The sequence below is a fragment of the Strongylocentrotus purpuratus genome, unplaced genomic scaffold (genome assembly GCF_000002235.5).
Source record: "Strongylocentrotus purpuratus isolate Spur 01 unplaced genomic scaffold, Spur_5.0 spur5_scaffold_6, whole genome shotgun sequence".
NCBI classification, from domain to species: domain Eukaryota; kingdom Metazoa; phylum Echinodermata; class Echinoidea; order Camarodonta; family Strongylocentrotidae; genus Strongylocentrotus; species Strongylocentrotus purpuratus.
Window position 1 is genome coordinate 2,218,530 of NW_022145612.1, and position 19,007 is coordinate 2,237,536.

At 37.7% G+C, this 19,007-nt stretch overlaps 1 protein-coding gene across 1 annotated transcript in view; it reads left to right on the top strand.

The window, feature by feature from the left end:
- LOC757247 (macrophage mannose receptor 1) overlaps positions 1–19,007 on the top strand; it is a 34,052-nt gene extending 15,045 nt beyond the window's left edge. Inside the window, exons 21-42 of the mRNA XM_001197720.4 lie at positions 432–647; positions 1,575–1,744; positions 3,807–3,917; positions 4,547–4,665; positions 5,777–5,940; positions 6,295–6,512; positions 7,044–7,177; positions 7,672–7,730; positions 8,210–8,380; positions 8,756–8,785; positions 9,359–9,540; positions 10,183–10,247; positions 10,662–10,768; positions 11,291–11,566; positions 12,041–12,201; positions 12,619–12,724; positions 13,100–13,344; positions 14,689–14,857; positions 15,292–15,549; positions 16,222–16,401; positions 17,505–17,546; positions 18,059–19,007. Of these exons, the coding sequence (XP_001197720.3) occupies positions 432–647; positions 1,575–1,744; positions 3,807–3,917; positions 4,547–4,665; positions 5,777–5,940; positions 6,295–6,512; positions 7,044–7,177; positions 7,672–7,730; positions 8,210–8,380; positions 8,756–8,785; positions 9,359–9,540; positions 10,183–10,247; positions 10,662–10,768; positions 11,291–11,566; positions 12,041–12,201; positions 12,619–12,724; positions 13,100–13,344; positions 14,689–14,857; positions 15,292–15,549; positions 16,222–16,401; positions 17,505–17,546; positions 18,059–18,303 (3,428 nt within the window). The 3' untranslated portion in view covers positions 18,304–19,007. The remainder of the gene's footprint in view (positions 1–431; positions 648–1,574; positions 1,745–3,806; positions 3,918–4,546; positions 4,666–5,776; positions 5,941–6,294; positions 6,513–7,043; positions 7,178–7,671; positions 7,731–8,209; positions 8,381–8,755; positions 8,786–9,358; positions 9,541–10,182; positions 10,248–10,661; positions 10,769–11,290; positions 11,567–12,040; positions 12,202–12,618; positions 12,725–13,099; positions 13,345–14,688; positions 14,858–15,291; positions 15,550–16,221; positions 16,402–17,504; positions 17,547–18,058) is intronic.

Genomic DNA, 19,007 nt, shown 5'->3' on the forward strand with positions numbered 1-19,007 from the left:
GAATGTGATGCCATCATTTGGTGAAAGCAGACCATTATCTTTCTTCCGATTAAAGACATAGAAAAAGCAGGGATTGAAACTATACATTTAGTATATATTAATATATATATATATATATATGTCCAAATATATATATTTTTTTAGGAACGTGGTGCGGTCAAGTAAAGAAAAGTTTTAATGTCTTTATATTTGTATGGATTAACTTTTTCAAATGACTTCTCGATGGCATATAAACAATTTTGCCGAAATTCGCTTGAATAAACAAGAACGAACACGTCATTTTATATATCAATGTCTGACATAACATCTCTCAAACAGTAACGTTTAAACGTGCTTCCAACCGATAGTTGTGGTATATTGTCAAATCGTATTTCTTGATCAATCCACACAATAAATTGAGTATTTAGCCACTCCAACTTTCTCACTTTCAGATTTTAGTGCACCAACTGATGCTCCAGCCACGACCATGGATCCTAGCTTCGGATGCAGTGCAAACGAGATGAGTTATAGAGGCTCCTGTTATTCTATCGTCACCGACATGTATTCATTTACCAACATGCAAGATCTTTGTGAGCTAAGGTCCTCCAAGCTTGCCTCGATCTCTGATATGAGTGAAAATAACTTCGTTTACAGCCTCATGCAAACCGGTGAGATATAGACCTATTATTCATTAACATTAATGTTGTGTAAGCTCCACGTGGTTGGTTTGGTGTATACTCAAACTGGGTCGACGGTCAACAAAATTTGTGCTCAGTAAATGGATGCCAAAAAGATGCCGTGATAAAATTATGGTTTTGTCAATCTACATTTGAATGGCATGTCACGTCCATTATACAAATAATAATACTAGTGGGTTCTTGTATAGCGCTCATGTCTATCAGATTTAACATTCCTGGCGCTCCCTGGCTTTAGCACGGCTACTATTACAGCGCTCTATAGCATTTCAATGAATTATTTCCTGTCAGGTACCCATTTACATTTACATCACCTGGGTTGAGTGTGGCAAATGTAGATCAATGTCTTGCCAAAGGACATTAGTGCCGCGGCAGGACTCGAACCGCGGACATTGTGATCGACAAGTCCGGTGACATATCCACTCGACTACGACAGGAAGTTATATCTTCCTGTTGGTGATTCTCCTGTTAATTGTTTTCATTTGTTACGAACCCATGATCTCTTATTTTCAGCAATTTTGAACTTAATTCAATTCAATGCAATTCAATTGTTTTAGAAGACGGGCCCCCTCCCCTGGCAAAAAAAAAAAAAAAAAAAGGATTTTTTATTTTTATTTTTTTGCTCAAAGCGGGAGAGGGGGGAGGGGGGGGGGTGTTGAGTGAACGAAACAAGAGCTCCATACCCCCCCCCCCCACCCCTTATTCGGCCGGTCGTCTGAGTCGCCGCTAAATATTTCCTCGGGGGCCCTCCCTCGCCGCGGGCTGGATCCGCCCCTGCAGTCCAGGGCCATATGAGTATAGTCTCCTAGCTCAGACACTTTCTTTGTATTTACGACAGACGAGGGCTTGTACACGCAACTATTGACAACTCATGATTGTGTATCTTACTAAAACCCGCAGGTAACGAAGGTAATAAGACCATCATTGGTGCATGGTTAGGGCTGACTGACAAGGACCGAGAACAGAACTATGCATGGACTGACGGTAGTCCAGTTACTTTCACTCAATGGGCTCTTGGCGAACCCAACAATGATCTCTTCAACGATGACTGTGTCTACTTTGATGCACAGGTGAGTTTTATAGCATTTTTTTGGAAAGGGTTTTAGCATGGATGCCAATCATTACCCCCAAAAGGCCGTTCAAAATAAAACAAAAAATCACGTCTTGGCTGGTTTACCGTTTACTAATGTTTTTCAATTTATGCATGTGTGTCTCTCTGAGCTATTTTAATCCACCTGGTATGAATTTCCAACCCTATGGATAGAATCCGATTTGCATATATTTACTGTTGCTGTATCTGACAAACCTTTTGTAATCTACTTAACAAGCCAGTTCATAGTTACATTCTGAGCATGAACAGATAAAGGTCATTGCAGAACAAATTTTGAAATACACCGATACAAAATAGTGGATACTTGCTCATGAAACACTATGAACATGACAGACAAAGAAAGCGGACAAAATATACAGTTCCACAGGTAGACAAAAGAACATCCCTTCACTGCTATTCAGAAGGTGAATATGCATGTGACACCTGTTCTACACATTTTTACATAATAGCAGTAAAGGGATGTTCCTTTGTCTACCTGAGGAACTGTATATTTTGTCCGCTTTCTTTGTCAGTCATATTCATAGTGAAAGCTTTGCAATAATTATTCATTTATGTACAAGCAGTGCACTCCATGATACACAGGTGGAATTGTTCTTCAGTGAAAAGGGGAAACTAAGGCTATTTATGCCTGGATCGTATCCCCTTTTCCGTGCGGCCTCTGTGCAGTGGCAGGAGGCGGCCGTGAGATTTTCGTACGGATTCACGGGCTCCGCAGCCTTTACGATTTTGTTTCGCGAGAAGTTAAACAAATTTGAAAAAATCGTAAGCCCGTAGCCCGTATACATGTCGTAGGTGGCATTGCACAATCCCCGCACGGGCATCGCCCGGAGGCCTCGCACTAATTGTGCAGCAAACGTCCGATTTTTCGGTGAACATGGGGGCAAAGAAAATCGTACGGAGATTGTAGACTCATGGGGCATTCGCACGGCAATTGCACAGCTATCGCAAGGTTGCTGTACGGTCACCGCGCCTTCTCCGCGCAACCTTTGCACGGAAGCTGCACGGGCTCTGTATGATTTCCGTGCGGAGGCTGCGGAGACTGCACGGCTACTGCATGCAAATTGCACGATTTCCGTACAATCTCCGATCTCCAAATACGGATTTGCCCCGGCCTGCCCCCGAGGGCCAATACAATAAATGGCACGATGCTCGTAGATAATGTAAACACAAACATCGTAGCCCGTAGCCTCCTACGTTGTCTACGAACAATCGTAGACTAATTTATAGTACGGCGCCCGGGGCAAATGTAATCCAGGCATTATGTAGCACCTCCATCGCTGTAGGAGTGAATATTTCAAAATGTACAAACTGGGACGTCTTCATGTTTTGAAGATCTATGGATATCCTGGGTCATTTGGGACATGCGCTAACCGTGAACTGGTCTATTGTTCAGAGAAATTTTTGTTCCAAAAGTAAGCAAAATATCTAACAGGTCTGTTCATTCAAACCCAAAATTTGAAAGAGCGCCTAACACAGTAATGAGTGACAAAGTTACACCTTGAGTTCTACTAATAAAATTAGTTGAATACTTTTTTTTGATAGTTGGCATTTGAATAATAATAATAATAATAATAATAATAATAATAACAATAGATCACATTTATAACGCACCTAATACATTGTTTCTAGGCGCTGTGGTGCTGTAGGCGCTGTAGTCCTGTTGTCCCAGCAGCCATTAAGTGAAGCAATGTCCTTACACGAAATAAAATCCGGGACGACAGCACCACGATTACACAATGTTATTCATTACAAAATTACAGTATATTACGCTTTGTTACGCTACAAAATTACAGTTTGTTACAGATAAATAAATAAATCAACTTAATCTAACTTAAATTGTGCTAAAGATGACTTATTTCATAACAAATATTAGTACGACATCATTTATTTATTTGACATGTTTAGAGAAGACAAAATTCATGAATCTAGGTTTTCCATGTTAGGAACACCCTGTTTAATATATATGTTTTGTCATTATAGTGTATTATAAAATAACATTAATTTTAACTCTCTTTATCCAGTTCAGTGCATGGAGGGATGTTGCCTGTACTGGTTTCTCAATGTATGGTGCTTGCAAACGACCTAAATCAAATCAAAATGTTGTACAGCCTCCAAACGACGGATGCCCAACGGTATGTACTCTAGCCCCATGATATTATTAATGTTCGGCTAAATTGCAAAGAAGTAATCTATTTGAAAAGATAATAATAATAATATTGATAATAATAACGATGGTTACATATAGTTCTACTACTAATAATGCTAATACATGCATAAAAATAATAATGATGATGATGACGACAATAATAATAATAATAACAATAATAATAATAATATTAATAATAATAATAATAATAATAATAATAATAATAATAATAATAATAATAACAATAATAACAATAATAGTAATAGCAATGACAATAATATAGGAGATTTGTAAAGCGCCGAATCCCCTGGAAATAAAATCAAGTCAAGATTATATGTTGTGTAGAGTAGTACATTTGTGAGACAAAAATATTTGTAAACCACGTATCCTGGACACCTCTACCCGATCAAAGGAATAAAAAACAGATTACACGAATTAATACAAAATAGCGTTAAAAAAAGGCATATAGAAAGAAGAAGTGAAATTATGGTTAAAATCATGTAACGCCTGCCGTTTCTATGATCGAAATATATACTTCGGTGAAGCAATTAGGAATACCCTTGTTTTCAGATGTGTCATTAAATTATCCATTTATTAATTGCATATACCGTATAGGGCTGGGTGAAGTATATGTCGACTTGTTACTTGATGGTAATAGACGTGAAACTGTCATGGGCTGATGCTAGGGATAGCTGTTTGGCGCAACAGGGAAAATTAGCTACCCTCAATGACAGGTATACCCATTTATGTCGACTGTTTTTATGTCTCTATTTGCCTATCTGCATCTCTCTCCTCCTCTCTCTTTATCTCGCCCTCCCTTCTTCCTTCCCTCTCCTTGGCTATCTCTGTGTTCGCCCCTCTCTTTCTCATTCTCTTTCTCTCTGTCTCTAAACCGATTTATGTTTTCTTTAGTTGCACAACTCCCTTTTTGTCTTCCTAATAGATAACATTATTTACAAATCAGACTTAAATACATACCATATAGATAATGTATTATATTCTTTGGTTTCTTAATTGATAACACTTACTCAAATACCACCAAATTACTTTGGACTTTTTGAAGGGGGAGGGGAGAACTGTGTAAATGTAGTTCTACAGTTTCACATCTCCAAAAGTTCGATGACTTCAAGATTATAATTCATGAAGTTCTTATGATTTTTTTTGTACGTTTTCTACCTCCAAATTAGTCCTTTGTCTACATACTCCTTGTTTACATACTCCGGTATGAATTTTTTGCCAATTTCCCCTATTTTTAGTTTTAATGTTAATTGAATTGAGTTTATTTCCTTATCTCTATTTCAAAATCAAGTGTAAACCATGACAAACAAATATTTAAAAGAATAACATGGTATAAGCAAATTTACAAAGAAGAAAAGATTAATGTAAATGTGGTGGGATCATAAAAAGATTGGTAAAACTTGTAAACATGATTCCATTTACATGAAGAAAAATATATGCATCAAAAGTACAGAAAAAAATAGAATAGTAAAAACAAATTAGCACAGGGAATTGTAAAGTACTAACCATATTCAACAAATTTGTAACAATATTTAACCCTCTTTAAACTTACGTTTGAAAGATTTTAACAAATTTGTGTTTTTGATGAGTTTTGATGTGTTGTGATATGATAGGCAATAAAAGGGATCCTTTGCATGAAATTATTGAACGAGAAAAAGACGTACGTTTGGTCTGCAATAAACTGTGTGACATTATACAATTATTATATAACAATTCACAATAAGTTATGAATATGTTTCATCGCAATGATGCTTTACTCTGACTACTCATAATTATCTTTAAAACATTACACAATTATCTTTGAAACATTACACAATTCTTGTTCAGGTATGACCAAGCATTTCTCTCCTCCAAGCTTGGTGAATACAGAACTGATTATACCGGCAGTGATGACTTCTGGATCGGTTTGAGTGACACGGACGTACCAGGAACATACAAATGGGTTGATGGTTCATATCCAACATTTTCCGCCTGGGGTCCAGGGCAACCAGGCATGTAACCGACGCCATTTTTGTATTGTATTGACTTCCTTTGTAAAAATAAAAAATGTTTATCATTATTTTACTTAACAGGGGAAGTTTAAAAAAATAAAAATAAAACAAATCTTCATAAAATTTTCACACAACTAGATTAACTTTTTCTTCTTGAAATCGTTCATTCGTGAAATAATTATCTCTATAGTAATGGGAAATAATGAAATGACCACAAATTTTCCACAAATTAACTTTGAATATCACTCTAACTTGCAGAAAACTAGATTTATCTTAAAATCTTAATTGCAATTTACATTATATTGCAGACGTTATATTATATTTTATCAAGATATTCATACTATTCCTTAACAGATGATAGTTTTGGCAAGTGTGTGGCAATGATTGGCGGTTACAATCAAAACTCTGCTGGATTGTGGATGGATGAGCCATGTCCAAACACACTCAGTTACATCTGTGAGCAACCCATACTCGGTGCCACCGAGAGACCATACACCCAAGCCCCCGTAACCTCACCGTCCAACGACGGCTGCGAAGTCGGCGCCATCGGATATGGCAACAATTGCTTCATGGTGGGTTTTTACTTCCAACGAACCCTTTCATTTGAAGAGGTTTCTTCATTTTAAATACACTGGAAAATACACAAATGCTCTGCCATAAAAAGATTGTGTATAGTTAAATTGTTGATTTTTTGGATGTTGTTTATGTTCGTTATTCAGCCAGAGTGATAGGTCATGTCTATTCAGAATGTTTGCTAATATTTTGCAACAGTTACATGTCCATCTGTTTGATGATTCGGTTATACTTAGCGTCTGCAATTTTTTTCCCGGCTTTCTCTTTTTATACTCTTGAAACCCCATCTATGTATTATCTCCGTCGTTGATGTAAAAGTCATCATCAACATTATACCTTCATCATTACCGTGGTTACCGTTATCAATCTTATCATCATCATTGAAAAAAGCCAACATTCTCCTCCTGTCCCACTTTCACTAACTTTTCCTCCTCTTCCTTCTCTTCCTTCTCTTTAACATCATCACCTTCACCACCGTCATATTAATATACTCAACTCCCAACTCCTTTTTAAATCGTCACAATCTATAGGTCTATGAGAAGCCTGTAGAGGAACAGCTTGCATTCACAGACGCTAGGGCACAGTGTCAAGCCATGGGCGGAGATATGGCGAGCTTCCAGAGTTCTGCAGAAGAACAATACATTGTCTCAAGTTTTACTCCACAGTAAGATGAATACAATTCCAGCGACTTTCGAGACAGAAAAAAAAAATTAATCAAAAGCAATTTAAATAGCCTTGTCCGTCAACTATTAAATTGTGTGAACCTTGCAATGATATATAATGTAATTAGAATGGATTTCTATGGGGTATACAATAGGATATTAAAATTGCCCCTGAGTTGATTTCTCGAAAGTCTTTGCGATCGTATCACATATAATTCTATACTGGCTATGGCTTATTCTATGTTTTCTCTTAACTGGAATAACTTTTTGAAATCGAAGGCCTAGTAACTATTGAGCTACAAAGATGAAGAGACTACATACAGAATGCATACTATAATTTGAAAATTATATGAAATTCTGGGAAAGATTCATGAGATTCAACTAATCTAAATGTGTAAAACAAAATCCGTTTAGTCCTCGTAATTTAACTTCAACCGAGGAAGGTATGTAACACACTTTTAAAAATCTTCTTATACCTTTTTTTTTTCTCTTTCAGGGATCAAGATAATTTCTATGGATTCTTGATAGGTTTGAACGATATCAACCAGGAAGGAGGTACATTTCATCTATTTTATTTGGAAGTCTCATAATCTACATTTTTGTGTACACTGTCAGTACTCGTTAGTCTTTATATTCTTGCTTTTAAAAGCTATTTGGCATTGATAAGGTCTGATAAGATCATATTTTGGTGAGTTCATCTTTTTAATCTTTTGAAATGATTCTCTAGGAGGTCGTGTTAGCAAACCTATATTGTTAGAATCACTATTTCTAAATGTCCCAAACTTTGACAGGAATAAACCTAAGCTTGTTCCTTTGTATCCAGTTGTTACAGATAGATACATGACATAAGACATGAAAGCTCCAAGCATAGTTTGAAAGCAAATAAAGTGCAGTGGAGCATAATGTGTTTTCCAAAAAAATGTGAAATATTAACCTGGGACATTTCAATAAATATTGTAATCGCTTCAATGAAAATGTGATTTTGAATCAGGAATGTTCAGTTCTCATCATCTTTTCACTTTTATTTTTGGCAGCTTGGCAGTGGAGCGATGGGTCAGCAGTTATCTACGTCAACTGGGAGACTGGAGAACCAAACGACGAATCAGGAAGCGAAGAATGTGCAGAGATGTTCCTTAATGAAGGGCGAAGATGGAATGATATTCCTTGCTATGCACTCAGAAGCTGGATCTGCTCAAAACCAAAACGTAATAAGTCTTAATATACTGTCAGACTTGTCTAAGCGGGCCACCGCTCTTCAAATGACACATGTCTATAGGGAGTACATTTAGTGTTTCCTTGCGATTTGACTGTAGCATTTAAAATACTCATTGATTACTAAACAAACACTGATATGATTGTGGAAATAAGGAGACAATTTTAAGCCATCCAAGACCCCACACACACAAACAAAAAAAGTTTTAACAATACTGACTCTTAAGAGCATATCTGAACTGAATAGTTTGAAAATATTGTATGAACATTAACTTGATATGAATTCCTGTATTTCCTTAACTTAGCTTGACGTTTTGTATTGTCTTACCTTCACTTGCTATTTTGATAAACCTTCTCTTCCAATACAGCTAAAGCACCAGTAACACCATTGCCTTCAGGTAAGACCAACCATACAATGATTTACAGGACTCTCCTTTTTGTTTTTTCCATGTATGCCTAATGTATTGAAAGACATATGCCTCGATTTCAGGCTTCCTGTTTGCGGAATGAATGTTTAAAAGTTAATTATGATACTCTACACCTTTTCAAAAGATAAATGAGAAAACCAATTACACGCATCCTGTCCGGTTTGATACAGAATAATATTCCTAACAATTGCACGAGTGATATCCTTTTGCTGTTTGTTCGAGACATGCTCTGGTTTCATTTACTCTGCATTTAATGTCCTACACTACCTGAATAATCAACATTGGACCAACCGCTATGCCTCAAAACTAACAAAAAACAAATAACCTAAAAAAACTAAATTCCTATTGCAATCCCAATCGTTTCCCTACGTTTTTGATTAAGCCCGGTCTAAATGTTTTTAGAACAAATATTTGGTCACCACAAGGGCTGCAAGATTCTAACTTCAAAGGGACAAAGGGGTAACATCGCAAACAAACCTCTAGTTCCTCTAAAAAAAAACTTGATAATCTCATCTTAACGCCATCATTATTTTGTTACCACAGTGGGTGTATGTCCATCTGACAGTGATTGGAGATACGTGAGCCCATACTGTTACTATGTCAGTGATATAGTTAGTGCGGGCGACAGACGAGGCTGGTTTGATGCCCAAACTTTCTGCCAATCCAAGGGTGGCCATCTGGTCTCTATCACAAGTGGACAGGAAAATGCATTCCTCCTGGAAATGGTAAGATTGCCTTGGTTTATATTCATATATATTTATATAAAAACCAATCATATCATTCAGTTTCGCATAATCAAACGGTGAACAAAGCAAATCGCACACAACAACTTGACATTTATATTAATACATTTTGTGTGTAACCTCCTTGACAAAGAAACCAGTTTCGTAACAAAATTTCGGACAATAACAGTTTATTTATGAACTCGCAAAAATGCATTATCCTATCCTTATTTTGATGTTTTGTAATGGACGCTAAAAAGTGTATGTTAGGTAGTATAATATGTACTTGTTGTTTCATGAACCTCCAGAATTATGAACCTTCTCTCATTTTTAGAATTTCGAACCTTATTTCCTTGTAAAATTTATATATTTTTTTTTTCGGAAAACCGACATATACATGAGCGCCCATGTGCTGTATGCAAGGTTATCGTCTATGCCCAACGTATTGAGGCATTCCGATGCAATACCAAATTAATGAAATGTAGCGTGTGTTGAGAGAGAGAGCCATTGACTTATCGTATTGTACATGGCCGAGGTGCCAATTTTGATTTCAAAGACTATTTTTGTATACATAATTATGTTTGACAGTTCCATACACTACGGTTTGTGTTATACTACTAACTGATGTGTTCTTATTCTTTGCAGTCACCAGATGTTGCTTTACAGTATTGGATTGGTCTGCGGCAAGAAGTTGTGGATGGTCCCTACACGTAAGGAACAGTCATAACATTATCAAATAATGCAATTATTTGTTACCTCCGTTACACCATGATTTTACTATTACATTATTTTCCTGGTTCTTTGTGATATCGCGTTTCTAAACAGGTCCAAATTCTGTAACTTGATGAATTCATTAAGTCAGTATCAGCTACTGAGAACAAATACATTTAAACAAGTATAAAGCCTTTGATACTAATTTAGAAAGAAATCAGGAAAACATCATTTTTAGGTATATGTACTAATAAATTGAGTCGTTTATCAGCAACTACAACGTGTTAGCTTAATCGGTATGTAAATCGATGATACCTTAGAAATGTAGAAACAAGAATTCGCTACACTATCAGATTATCTATCAATGAGTACCTTGTTCGAGTAATAACTTGAGATGTGTATTTATGTTACAGTTGGTCAGATGGAACTCCATTTACGTACGCAAACTGGCAGCCTGGTGAACCTAACAACAAACATGGTGAAGAGACATGTGGAGAAATGAACAAATATGAGTATGATGGTAAGGATCATGACCAACTCCCATTCCTGTCTTTACACATCGTGATGTAACCGTGTAAAGTTACGTAATCATCGCTAAAGTTTTTACTATATCGTGTATGCTTTCTGTAAAAACAAAATATTAAAAATCGGTTAATCCATTATTTGAATTGAAATTGTTACCTGATTTATTAGAAAACGAACAGCATTTTAAGAATCGAAATAGAATCTGGATTGATCAATTACGGGGACCATCTTTCTTTCTACTGCCTATGCCATTAAATTGAATCATTTTGAAATCGTTACCAATAACGCTAACAAAGCCTACTAAGGAACAAAAATCAGCCCACGAGCTAAATGCAACGCAGTCTTTGGGCCTCTCACAAGTCATGATGCGTCAAAGATCGTGCCTGTCGATGACGCAGTCCTTCGTCAGGAGACAACTGGTGTGCAGCATGCATTATATGTAATCCTGATGACGCAATGCTAACATGTTCTAGCATGCTAATATATCATACATACCTGACCTTTGCCTATACTTCAGACCAACTAGGACTGAATGGTAAGTGGAACGATCAGAACTGTGGAGTTCCAACTCCTTTCATCTGCAAGAGAGCAGAAGATTCCATCACCCCTGTCACCAACGCACCTACCCCGACTCCCACTGGTGGCTGTAATAACGGTTACTTCAAGTACTTCAATCGTTGCTACAGGATCGGTGGTTACGTTACCGATGACCGGTACAAGTGGAAGAGCGCCAGGGACCTTTGTCAGGCAGAGGGCGGTAACCTGGCTGGCATCCATGATAAGAGAGTCCAGTGTAAGAGAAATTATCAATCTTTCTTTTCTCAGGATTAAAGTTTGCTAAATTGAAACCGTCATGCTCTTATAGCGTTTCCCATTTTTAAATAGTCAATATCAGTATCTCTACCTGAACGAATGTGAATTAACGTGAAAACGTGTCCTATCAAATGAACAGTTTATCACAAGCAGGCTTATTATACGTTATTATACATGGGAAAGTCCAAACTGTTCTGTCGTATATCAAACACATCTCAGGTTTTAGTCTATCAGATGATTGTATGAAGTTATAATAGCTTTACTAGTGCTTAGATCAGACCAAATAATTAGTAAATTGACATATTTTATGTCAAGTAATACTTGACTATGTCCTTGACTCATGTATTACCTTGGAATGTCCTTGACTCATGTATTACCTTGGAATGACCAAACTATTAAATGAAACAGTGATATCAAGAATGTCATCTATGGTCATTATCTTTCCCCTCTTCAGCTCTACTGACGTCACTGCTCATCGATGTACCTACTGATGTCTGGATCGGTTTCTCTGATCTGGGATCGTCTGGACAGTACCACTGGACCGACGGGAAAAGCCCTGTCTACACCAACTGGTTACCAGGAGAACCTAGTGGCATCGTCACCTGGCCCGGCGAGGTAAAGCTCACCTCTGTCGCTATTCCAGCTATGACAGAAGGATAAGTGCACCATCTAAACAACGTATAAACAACGTACTCCTTTAGTAGACGATAATAATACCACAGTCATGCCGATAAACTCACTCTACACTGAAAGATTAGTTGACGATTCGGGAAAAGTGGGAAAGGCAACTTTTCTCTTAGGTCTTGTATCGATCTGTTGTCGGTCTCATTTGAATGATTTATGTATGAACAAGGTTTTTAACCGTTCTTTCATACAAGATGACTCCATAATGGCTAGTAACCATCCAGGGTTGGCTATCTATAGTGTAGAATTTAGTGTGTTACATAGCTGAGGCACCAAGTTCTCTTAATTATAATCAATTTTCAGAAAATATTTCATTTTGAAGTAAAATTTTGTTTGATTTTATTACAGGAATCCAGGCACTGCGTTGAGTTGCTGAACGATTACGACTACGCTGGAAAATGGAATGATGTCAACTGCGGAGAAGTCATAGCATACATGTGCGAGAAAGATCTAGGTAAGACTCGTTTGGTTAATATTGACTCTGTTAATTCGAATTTACAATGCTCTCTTTTCGGAGACTACAAGTAATGTACGAAGTCCTACGTTACGGAACAGTCTCCCACAGTACGTTTGCTTGTTATCCGGTGTCTTTAAAAATATAGCTTATAATACAGACTTATACAAAGTGCGATTACGATTAGCCAATACTGCAGTCTTTCCAGGTAAATCACAGAATACAATCTTATACAGTATTTTGCTATTTTTCAGTCTCTCTCAAAGATTTTGATTAGGCAGCTAGATATTGGTGCTCTACCAAATACCCAGGTTTTATTGAATGTGTTGTCTGAGAATAAAGAAGGTGTTTTTTGTTATTTCAAATTCTCTTCAGTGCAAGGAGCAAGCGAAAACCCACCTCCCAACTCGTTTTGCGATGACAAAAGCTACTACAAATACGACGGTTCCTGTTACAAGATCGACAGTACACCCAGAAACTATGCTGATGCTCAAGAGTACTGTAGGTCGCAAGGAGGCGATCTCGCTAGCATCACTGATTCTTACAATGAAGCCTTCCTCGAGTACTTGATGTATTCTAATGATGTCTCAGCTGCCTGGATTGGTATGACTAGTAACGAGGTAAATAAGAGCTTTTTTAATGTATTCTTTGTAAGGCGTATAGGTCATGAATGAAGTAGATTCTAGTGTTGAAGAATATTATTTTCATTCATTTGTAATCATGCAATATGAGGAAGATTTTATATTATATGTTTTTCATTTCAGCATGGTAGTAAAACTTTATCCGGTTAAAGATACTGACATTTGAGCAAGCTAAATTTTCAACCCTTGTCCACAATCGATAACCCTTACCTGAAAATTCGAATATAAAGACTACAGTTACGTTTATGGATTAGCTTAAGCCCCTATCACACCAAACTAGTTCTCACTACGTTTTGGAACCGTCCTAGAAAATCGTTAAACGGGTTGTGGTCGGAGTAGAATTTGTAAATAATGTCTATAATACGACCCTAGTTCGTTCATAAACAGTCCTCAATACGTCCATCTAGTCTGGTAGAACTAGTTATGAACTTGTTATGAACTGATTACGGGCGGGCTTGGACTGCTTTGAAATGGAAAATTTACCCGATCTGAACTTGATATAAACTGACTTCGGACGAGGTACAGACAAGATGGACGTATTGAGGACTGTTTATGAACGGTCTAGGATCGTATTATAGATATTACTTACACATTCTACCCCGACCATTACCCGTTTCTTAACGATTTTCGAGGACGGTTCCGGAACGTAGTGAGAACTAGTTTGGTGTGATGGGGGCTTAGCTGCTGGTAATTGATGATCGACCACAGCACGTTGTAATACGTTCCTAGTAGGATCGAAGTACGACAATTCCGTTTATAGTAGGACAATCAGTCCGTTTGTAGTACGTCCTCCTCGTTTTAAGTACGTTGTCACTCCGTCTATTTGCAGGACGAGGACAATTTTGAACAGGCTCAAAGTTCTAGAGCACTCTCCCTTATAGACAGACCGAGCCCGCCCATGAAGTTCTTAAACAGATCGTTAACAGTTGCTACTACGTTCAACTCCGTTTGCACACAGTTTGAGACACGTTTGACAACATTTTCCAGAACGTATTGAGAACTAGATCGGTGTGATGGGGGCTTAAGGGAACCCTCGAGTGAGGTCGTAACTCCCAAACATACCCATGCAATATCGTAATGCCATCAGGACATTCATGTCGATTTGACGTAACCCGTAAGCTCTTGGATCACACCAGGGAACTTGTCCTGGGCCCCGGAACACGATGCTTAGCAAATGATCATACGATTTATTTTTGTGACCGATTGTACATTGTGATCAATACAAATAAATAGTACCATCCATTGATAAGCTTTGTGTTACGGATGCTGTACGTATGACTCTTATACACTACTTTGCAACTTTATTTTTTGTTTACTGATTAGGACGGACAGTATACCTGGAGTGACGGATGGCCTGTCTTCTATTCCATATGGGGTGACAGTGAGCCTAGTCAACGTCAAGGAGAGGGATGTGTAGTCTTACGTGATGAGCCCTCATGGGATGATACACAATGTAATGGCATGTATGTACCCATCTGTAAGACTACAAACAGTAAGTATTACCATTTCTATTCAAATCTCACATAAAGTATCCGTACATGTATCACCAATTCATTTATAACGACAAGAAAAGAGATGTGTTCAAGAATGTTGTTTGAAGATTTCAGAGTTTTTAAATATATTATTGACATTAGTCATTACACAAAATCAGTGACGCAATACATCTGTTGTTACTCAGTAATTTCACGATCAAGATGAACAAACATTTGCAGGATAGGATCGTAGTACTACATAGCCCGACAATTTGAGGTATTATATGTTTGTTTGCTTTAGTCTATTGAACATGTTACATTGGCGGATCCAGAAATGGACACTGGGACACGTGCGCCCTCTCCGCCCTCTCCGCACTCTCCCCAAAACAAGTCTACCGAGGAATCTTATCTTAACTTACTCTGTAACAAGGATACATTTTATCTCGCCTAACAGAGGTTGCTCCTACTCGAGTCCCCACCCTACCCGGCTCCTGCCCCAGCGGACAATCAGAGTTTGGTGGTCACTGCTACGCCGTAGCTTCAGGGGCTGTCTTTGCTGATTGGTTTACGGCTAGACAGACCTGTCAGACTCAATACGGCGGTGAGCTTGTTAGTCTGCATAGCAAGGAAGAGAACGAGTTTGTTAAGGATCTTGTGTTCGGTACCCAGGGTGTTAGATCCGTCTGGCTTGGTCTCACAAGATCGGAAACAGGTATGCATTTATCTTTTATTGGAGCATCTACAGCTAGCAACACATTCATTAGTATATCCCTTCTTGAAGAATATAATAAGGGCCTGAAATATCAAGAAAGATAATTATGTTATTTCGTTTTCCTAACTCTTTGATAGTACACTGTGTGTTTATCGTTTGCTTACTGTGTTCAAATCGGATACAAACTCTCTTTGCATTGTTTAAAGATTCGGTTACCCACTGAAACAAAAAGCGAGTTGGAACATGCTCTAAGTATTGACAGTGCGAACACCCCGTTACATTGTATACACGCTATGTTTACACGCTGTGATAAAAGCATTTATATGTGATTTATAAATAATTCGAAACACGTTGAAAGTGTATACCATGTGAACACACTGTGCTTAACCCTTATTAAACTACCATTACAGACTGTGGTAAAAAATAATGTAGAGTGTCTACGCACAGTGTGACCACATGGATAATTTGGAAGACGTTCGTAATGTGAACACTGTGAACACACTGTGGTCAAAGATAGTATCACATGGTGTGATTCGCAATACTTCAGAGAGTTTACAATTTGACCACAGTGTGTTCATACTTTTCCACACTAGTAAAATGTGTACTTTCCTATTAAAAAGAAAACAAAAAATGTAGACAGACTTTCGACGACTCATTTTCTTTTGTTTGCAGGTGGCTTCAAATACACTGACAGCAGTCCAGTAGATTATGTACACTGGGCCAATGGTGAACCTACCGAAGAATGGGCAGGATCAAACGAAGACTGTGTAGAGATGTATACAAATGAATTTGCGAAATGGAACGATGAAGATTGTTATGCCCGGGCTTCTTATGTTTGTAAAATGGACAAAAGTAAGTGACAAAATCTACTAATAGCGAATCAGAAAATTATTGATAGTGTAAATGTAATATACACAGTCGTATCTTGCCAAAATATCAATTTTCTGCTTTCTTGATTCAGATTGTGTAAGTGAGAGAAGCGAGTAAGAAAATTGTTCACACTTGATTAGAGTGACATTCCATGGTGGCTAATTATGAATAAATCTATAGCATTGATGCCGGTTAAAAATGAGCCTGCGTCACATATCCAACGGTCTCCGGCAGAATTTGTGTATCGCCAGAAAGTCGCCGAATTTTAAACCCGCCGGGAAGTCGAGCGTATTTTGCGCTTGATATCTATCCTGTCACAAATTTGGCGGTGCTCGGGAGGTGCCCTTTGAACACCCATCAGTAAACAAACGAGAGTCGGGGTAAGCCCGCTCGACATTAGGGCGGGCGCCGTCCGAGTTCCGGTCGACGATCAATAGGTTTATCGGTGCCCCCCCCCCGACAATCGAGCGATGCCCGGACGGGCTCCTCCATACGTCCTTTCTGGCGTCCGCGCCTTGAAGATAATATATAGGACATTTCGAGCTCGCAGAGAAGTTGGGTGAGCTCCGTTTTGGATATGTGACGGTCCCTTCGGTAAATATTTTTTGACAAAATTGATTAATGCATGTTACTTAGTAGGTCTTAGTCTCTTCCACATGATGGCATCATTTGCATATAATTATATATTATTCTTAATTAACGAGATATCCGGTATAAATAAAAGGTACGTGATTGTGATATTTTAAATTAGAATATTATGATGTGATGTGAAAAATATGTAGGATTGATAACAAACATTATAATGAAATTACCTCACTGCTCGAATATGAGTTGTTGCCAGTTGTTGGGTGCCCATACATTGATAAATCATAATGACTACTTTTGTTTGGGGCAGCATTCATAAGTCTTGTCCGATTTTGGTCATAATGACGTTATCAAATCTATTATGAGAAATTGCTTTTGTTGTATGCACCTTTGGATATGCAAATGACTGCAAAGGTTTGTTAGTCACTCCGAAAAGGGGGAACATAAGTAATCCTTATCCACTCGGCAGGTTAAGGACAATATTGTATTTTTCTTTTCAGCTCAAAATGAAACGGACTCGCAACCGATCAGTGGCGATGACTGTAAGTAGTTTATGTTTATAGTTCTTTTCACGTTATCACAATCTAATGACATCGTGGTTCATTCCTTTTGCTTATTCCAATCCAAAAAAGCAAACAAAATCGGTAACCATCCAAAGATAAACTGCGGTACTTGATGAATAAGAATTTTGAGTTTTGATAAGCACCACCTTTAAGTTAACTGCATATCCTAATGCAATATAAAAACATACTCACTCACTCACCCATTCTTTAAGAAATTAAAATTGATAGAGGTAATTGGTAGTGAAAAATATAAGATTTGTTAAATCAAAGACATACTTTTAGTCTTGCACTTATTAGAGTAAAAAGAAGAAACTGCTTGATTTAGAAAAGCCCGTCCAGCTGTTGCAAAGACTTGTAGGTTGTTAAAAAATGATATGCATATTCATGTTCCAAATGATTTTTCATGCACCAATGAGGGAAAAACATCCTGCATTTTTCCATTCCCGGCTCATTATTTCTGATCATTTTTTTCCTACCCTTAATTCCCTCAGCTCTTTCCGCGGGACTGCTCACTGGCATAGTCATCGCCGTAGTTGTCGTCATTACAGTAGTCATTCTCGTGGTCGCCTGGTTTGCTGGTGCTCGTAACGCTCCTAAATCGTCCTCAACGACCGCCGATCCCTTTCCAACCCCGACGCCACCCGTAGGCTTCGACAACGCCCTCTATGAAACAAATGTTCAGGTTGACCAAGAGAAGCCGAAAGATCTGAAAGACCCTGGAGTTGCAGAGGCATAAACTACTTCATGTATTTGTTTACTGTGTGTGTTAGGGAATGGTGCTTTTGTTATGAATTAATGATCCACAAAGCCATATTTTTCTGTAATACTTTTGAAATGTTGATGTATTGAAAAAAGGATGATTAATTGTACCTGCGCTGGATTATGATATCAAACTGTATTCAATATTGATGTGATGAGGGATCATGTTGTGTATCCATACACTATTTCAATTGACTCGACTAATAGTTAATCATTCCGCACAAGGTACAAACATGTGAGCAATGTCCAGATATTTCCATCCATGTCAATTTGGAATAGCTCAAAAACAGGGTATTCATGTGGCCTTTTGATTCGTACAAAGTGTCATGAAATATCATAATTTAACAAAATCTGATGTAGTTTCCACAAAGCAGCATGTTATTTGGTCTTGTGCTAATAATTAACGTTGGTTGGTTTATATACATATATATAGACATTGTCCATTATTATTTCCATAGCTTACTTATTATTTCCTTTATGTCAGCGTTATGAATGAGTTAGGGATAAAAAATGTACGATCTGGTATTATTTGTAAATGTCAGATTGGAAATTTCCGAGATGTAAGTTTTAAATGTTCTTTTACTCTTTGTAAATGCATTTTAACGTACTTGTACGGCTTTTATGATTCTGTTAATAAACATTCATATTTTGACATGAATGATAATCGTCGTTCTTTCTTAA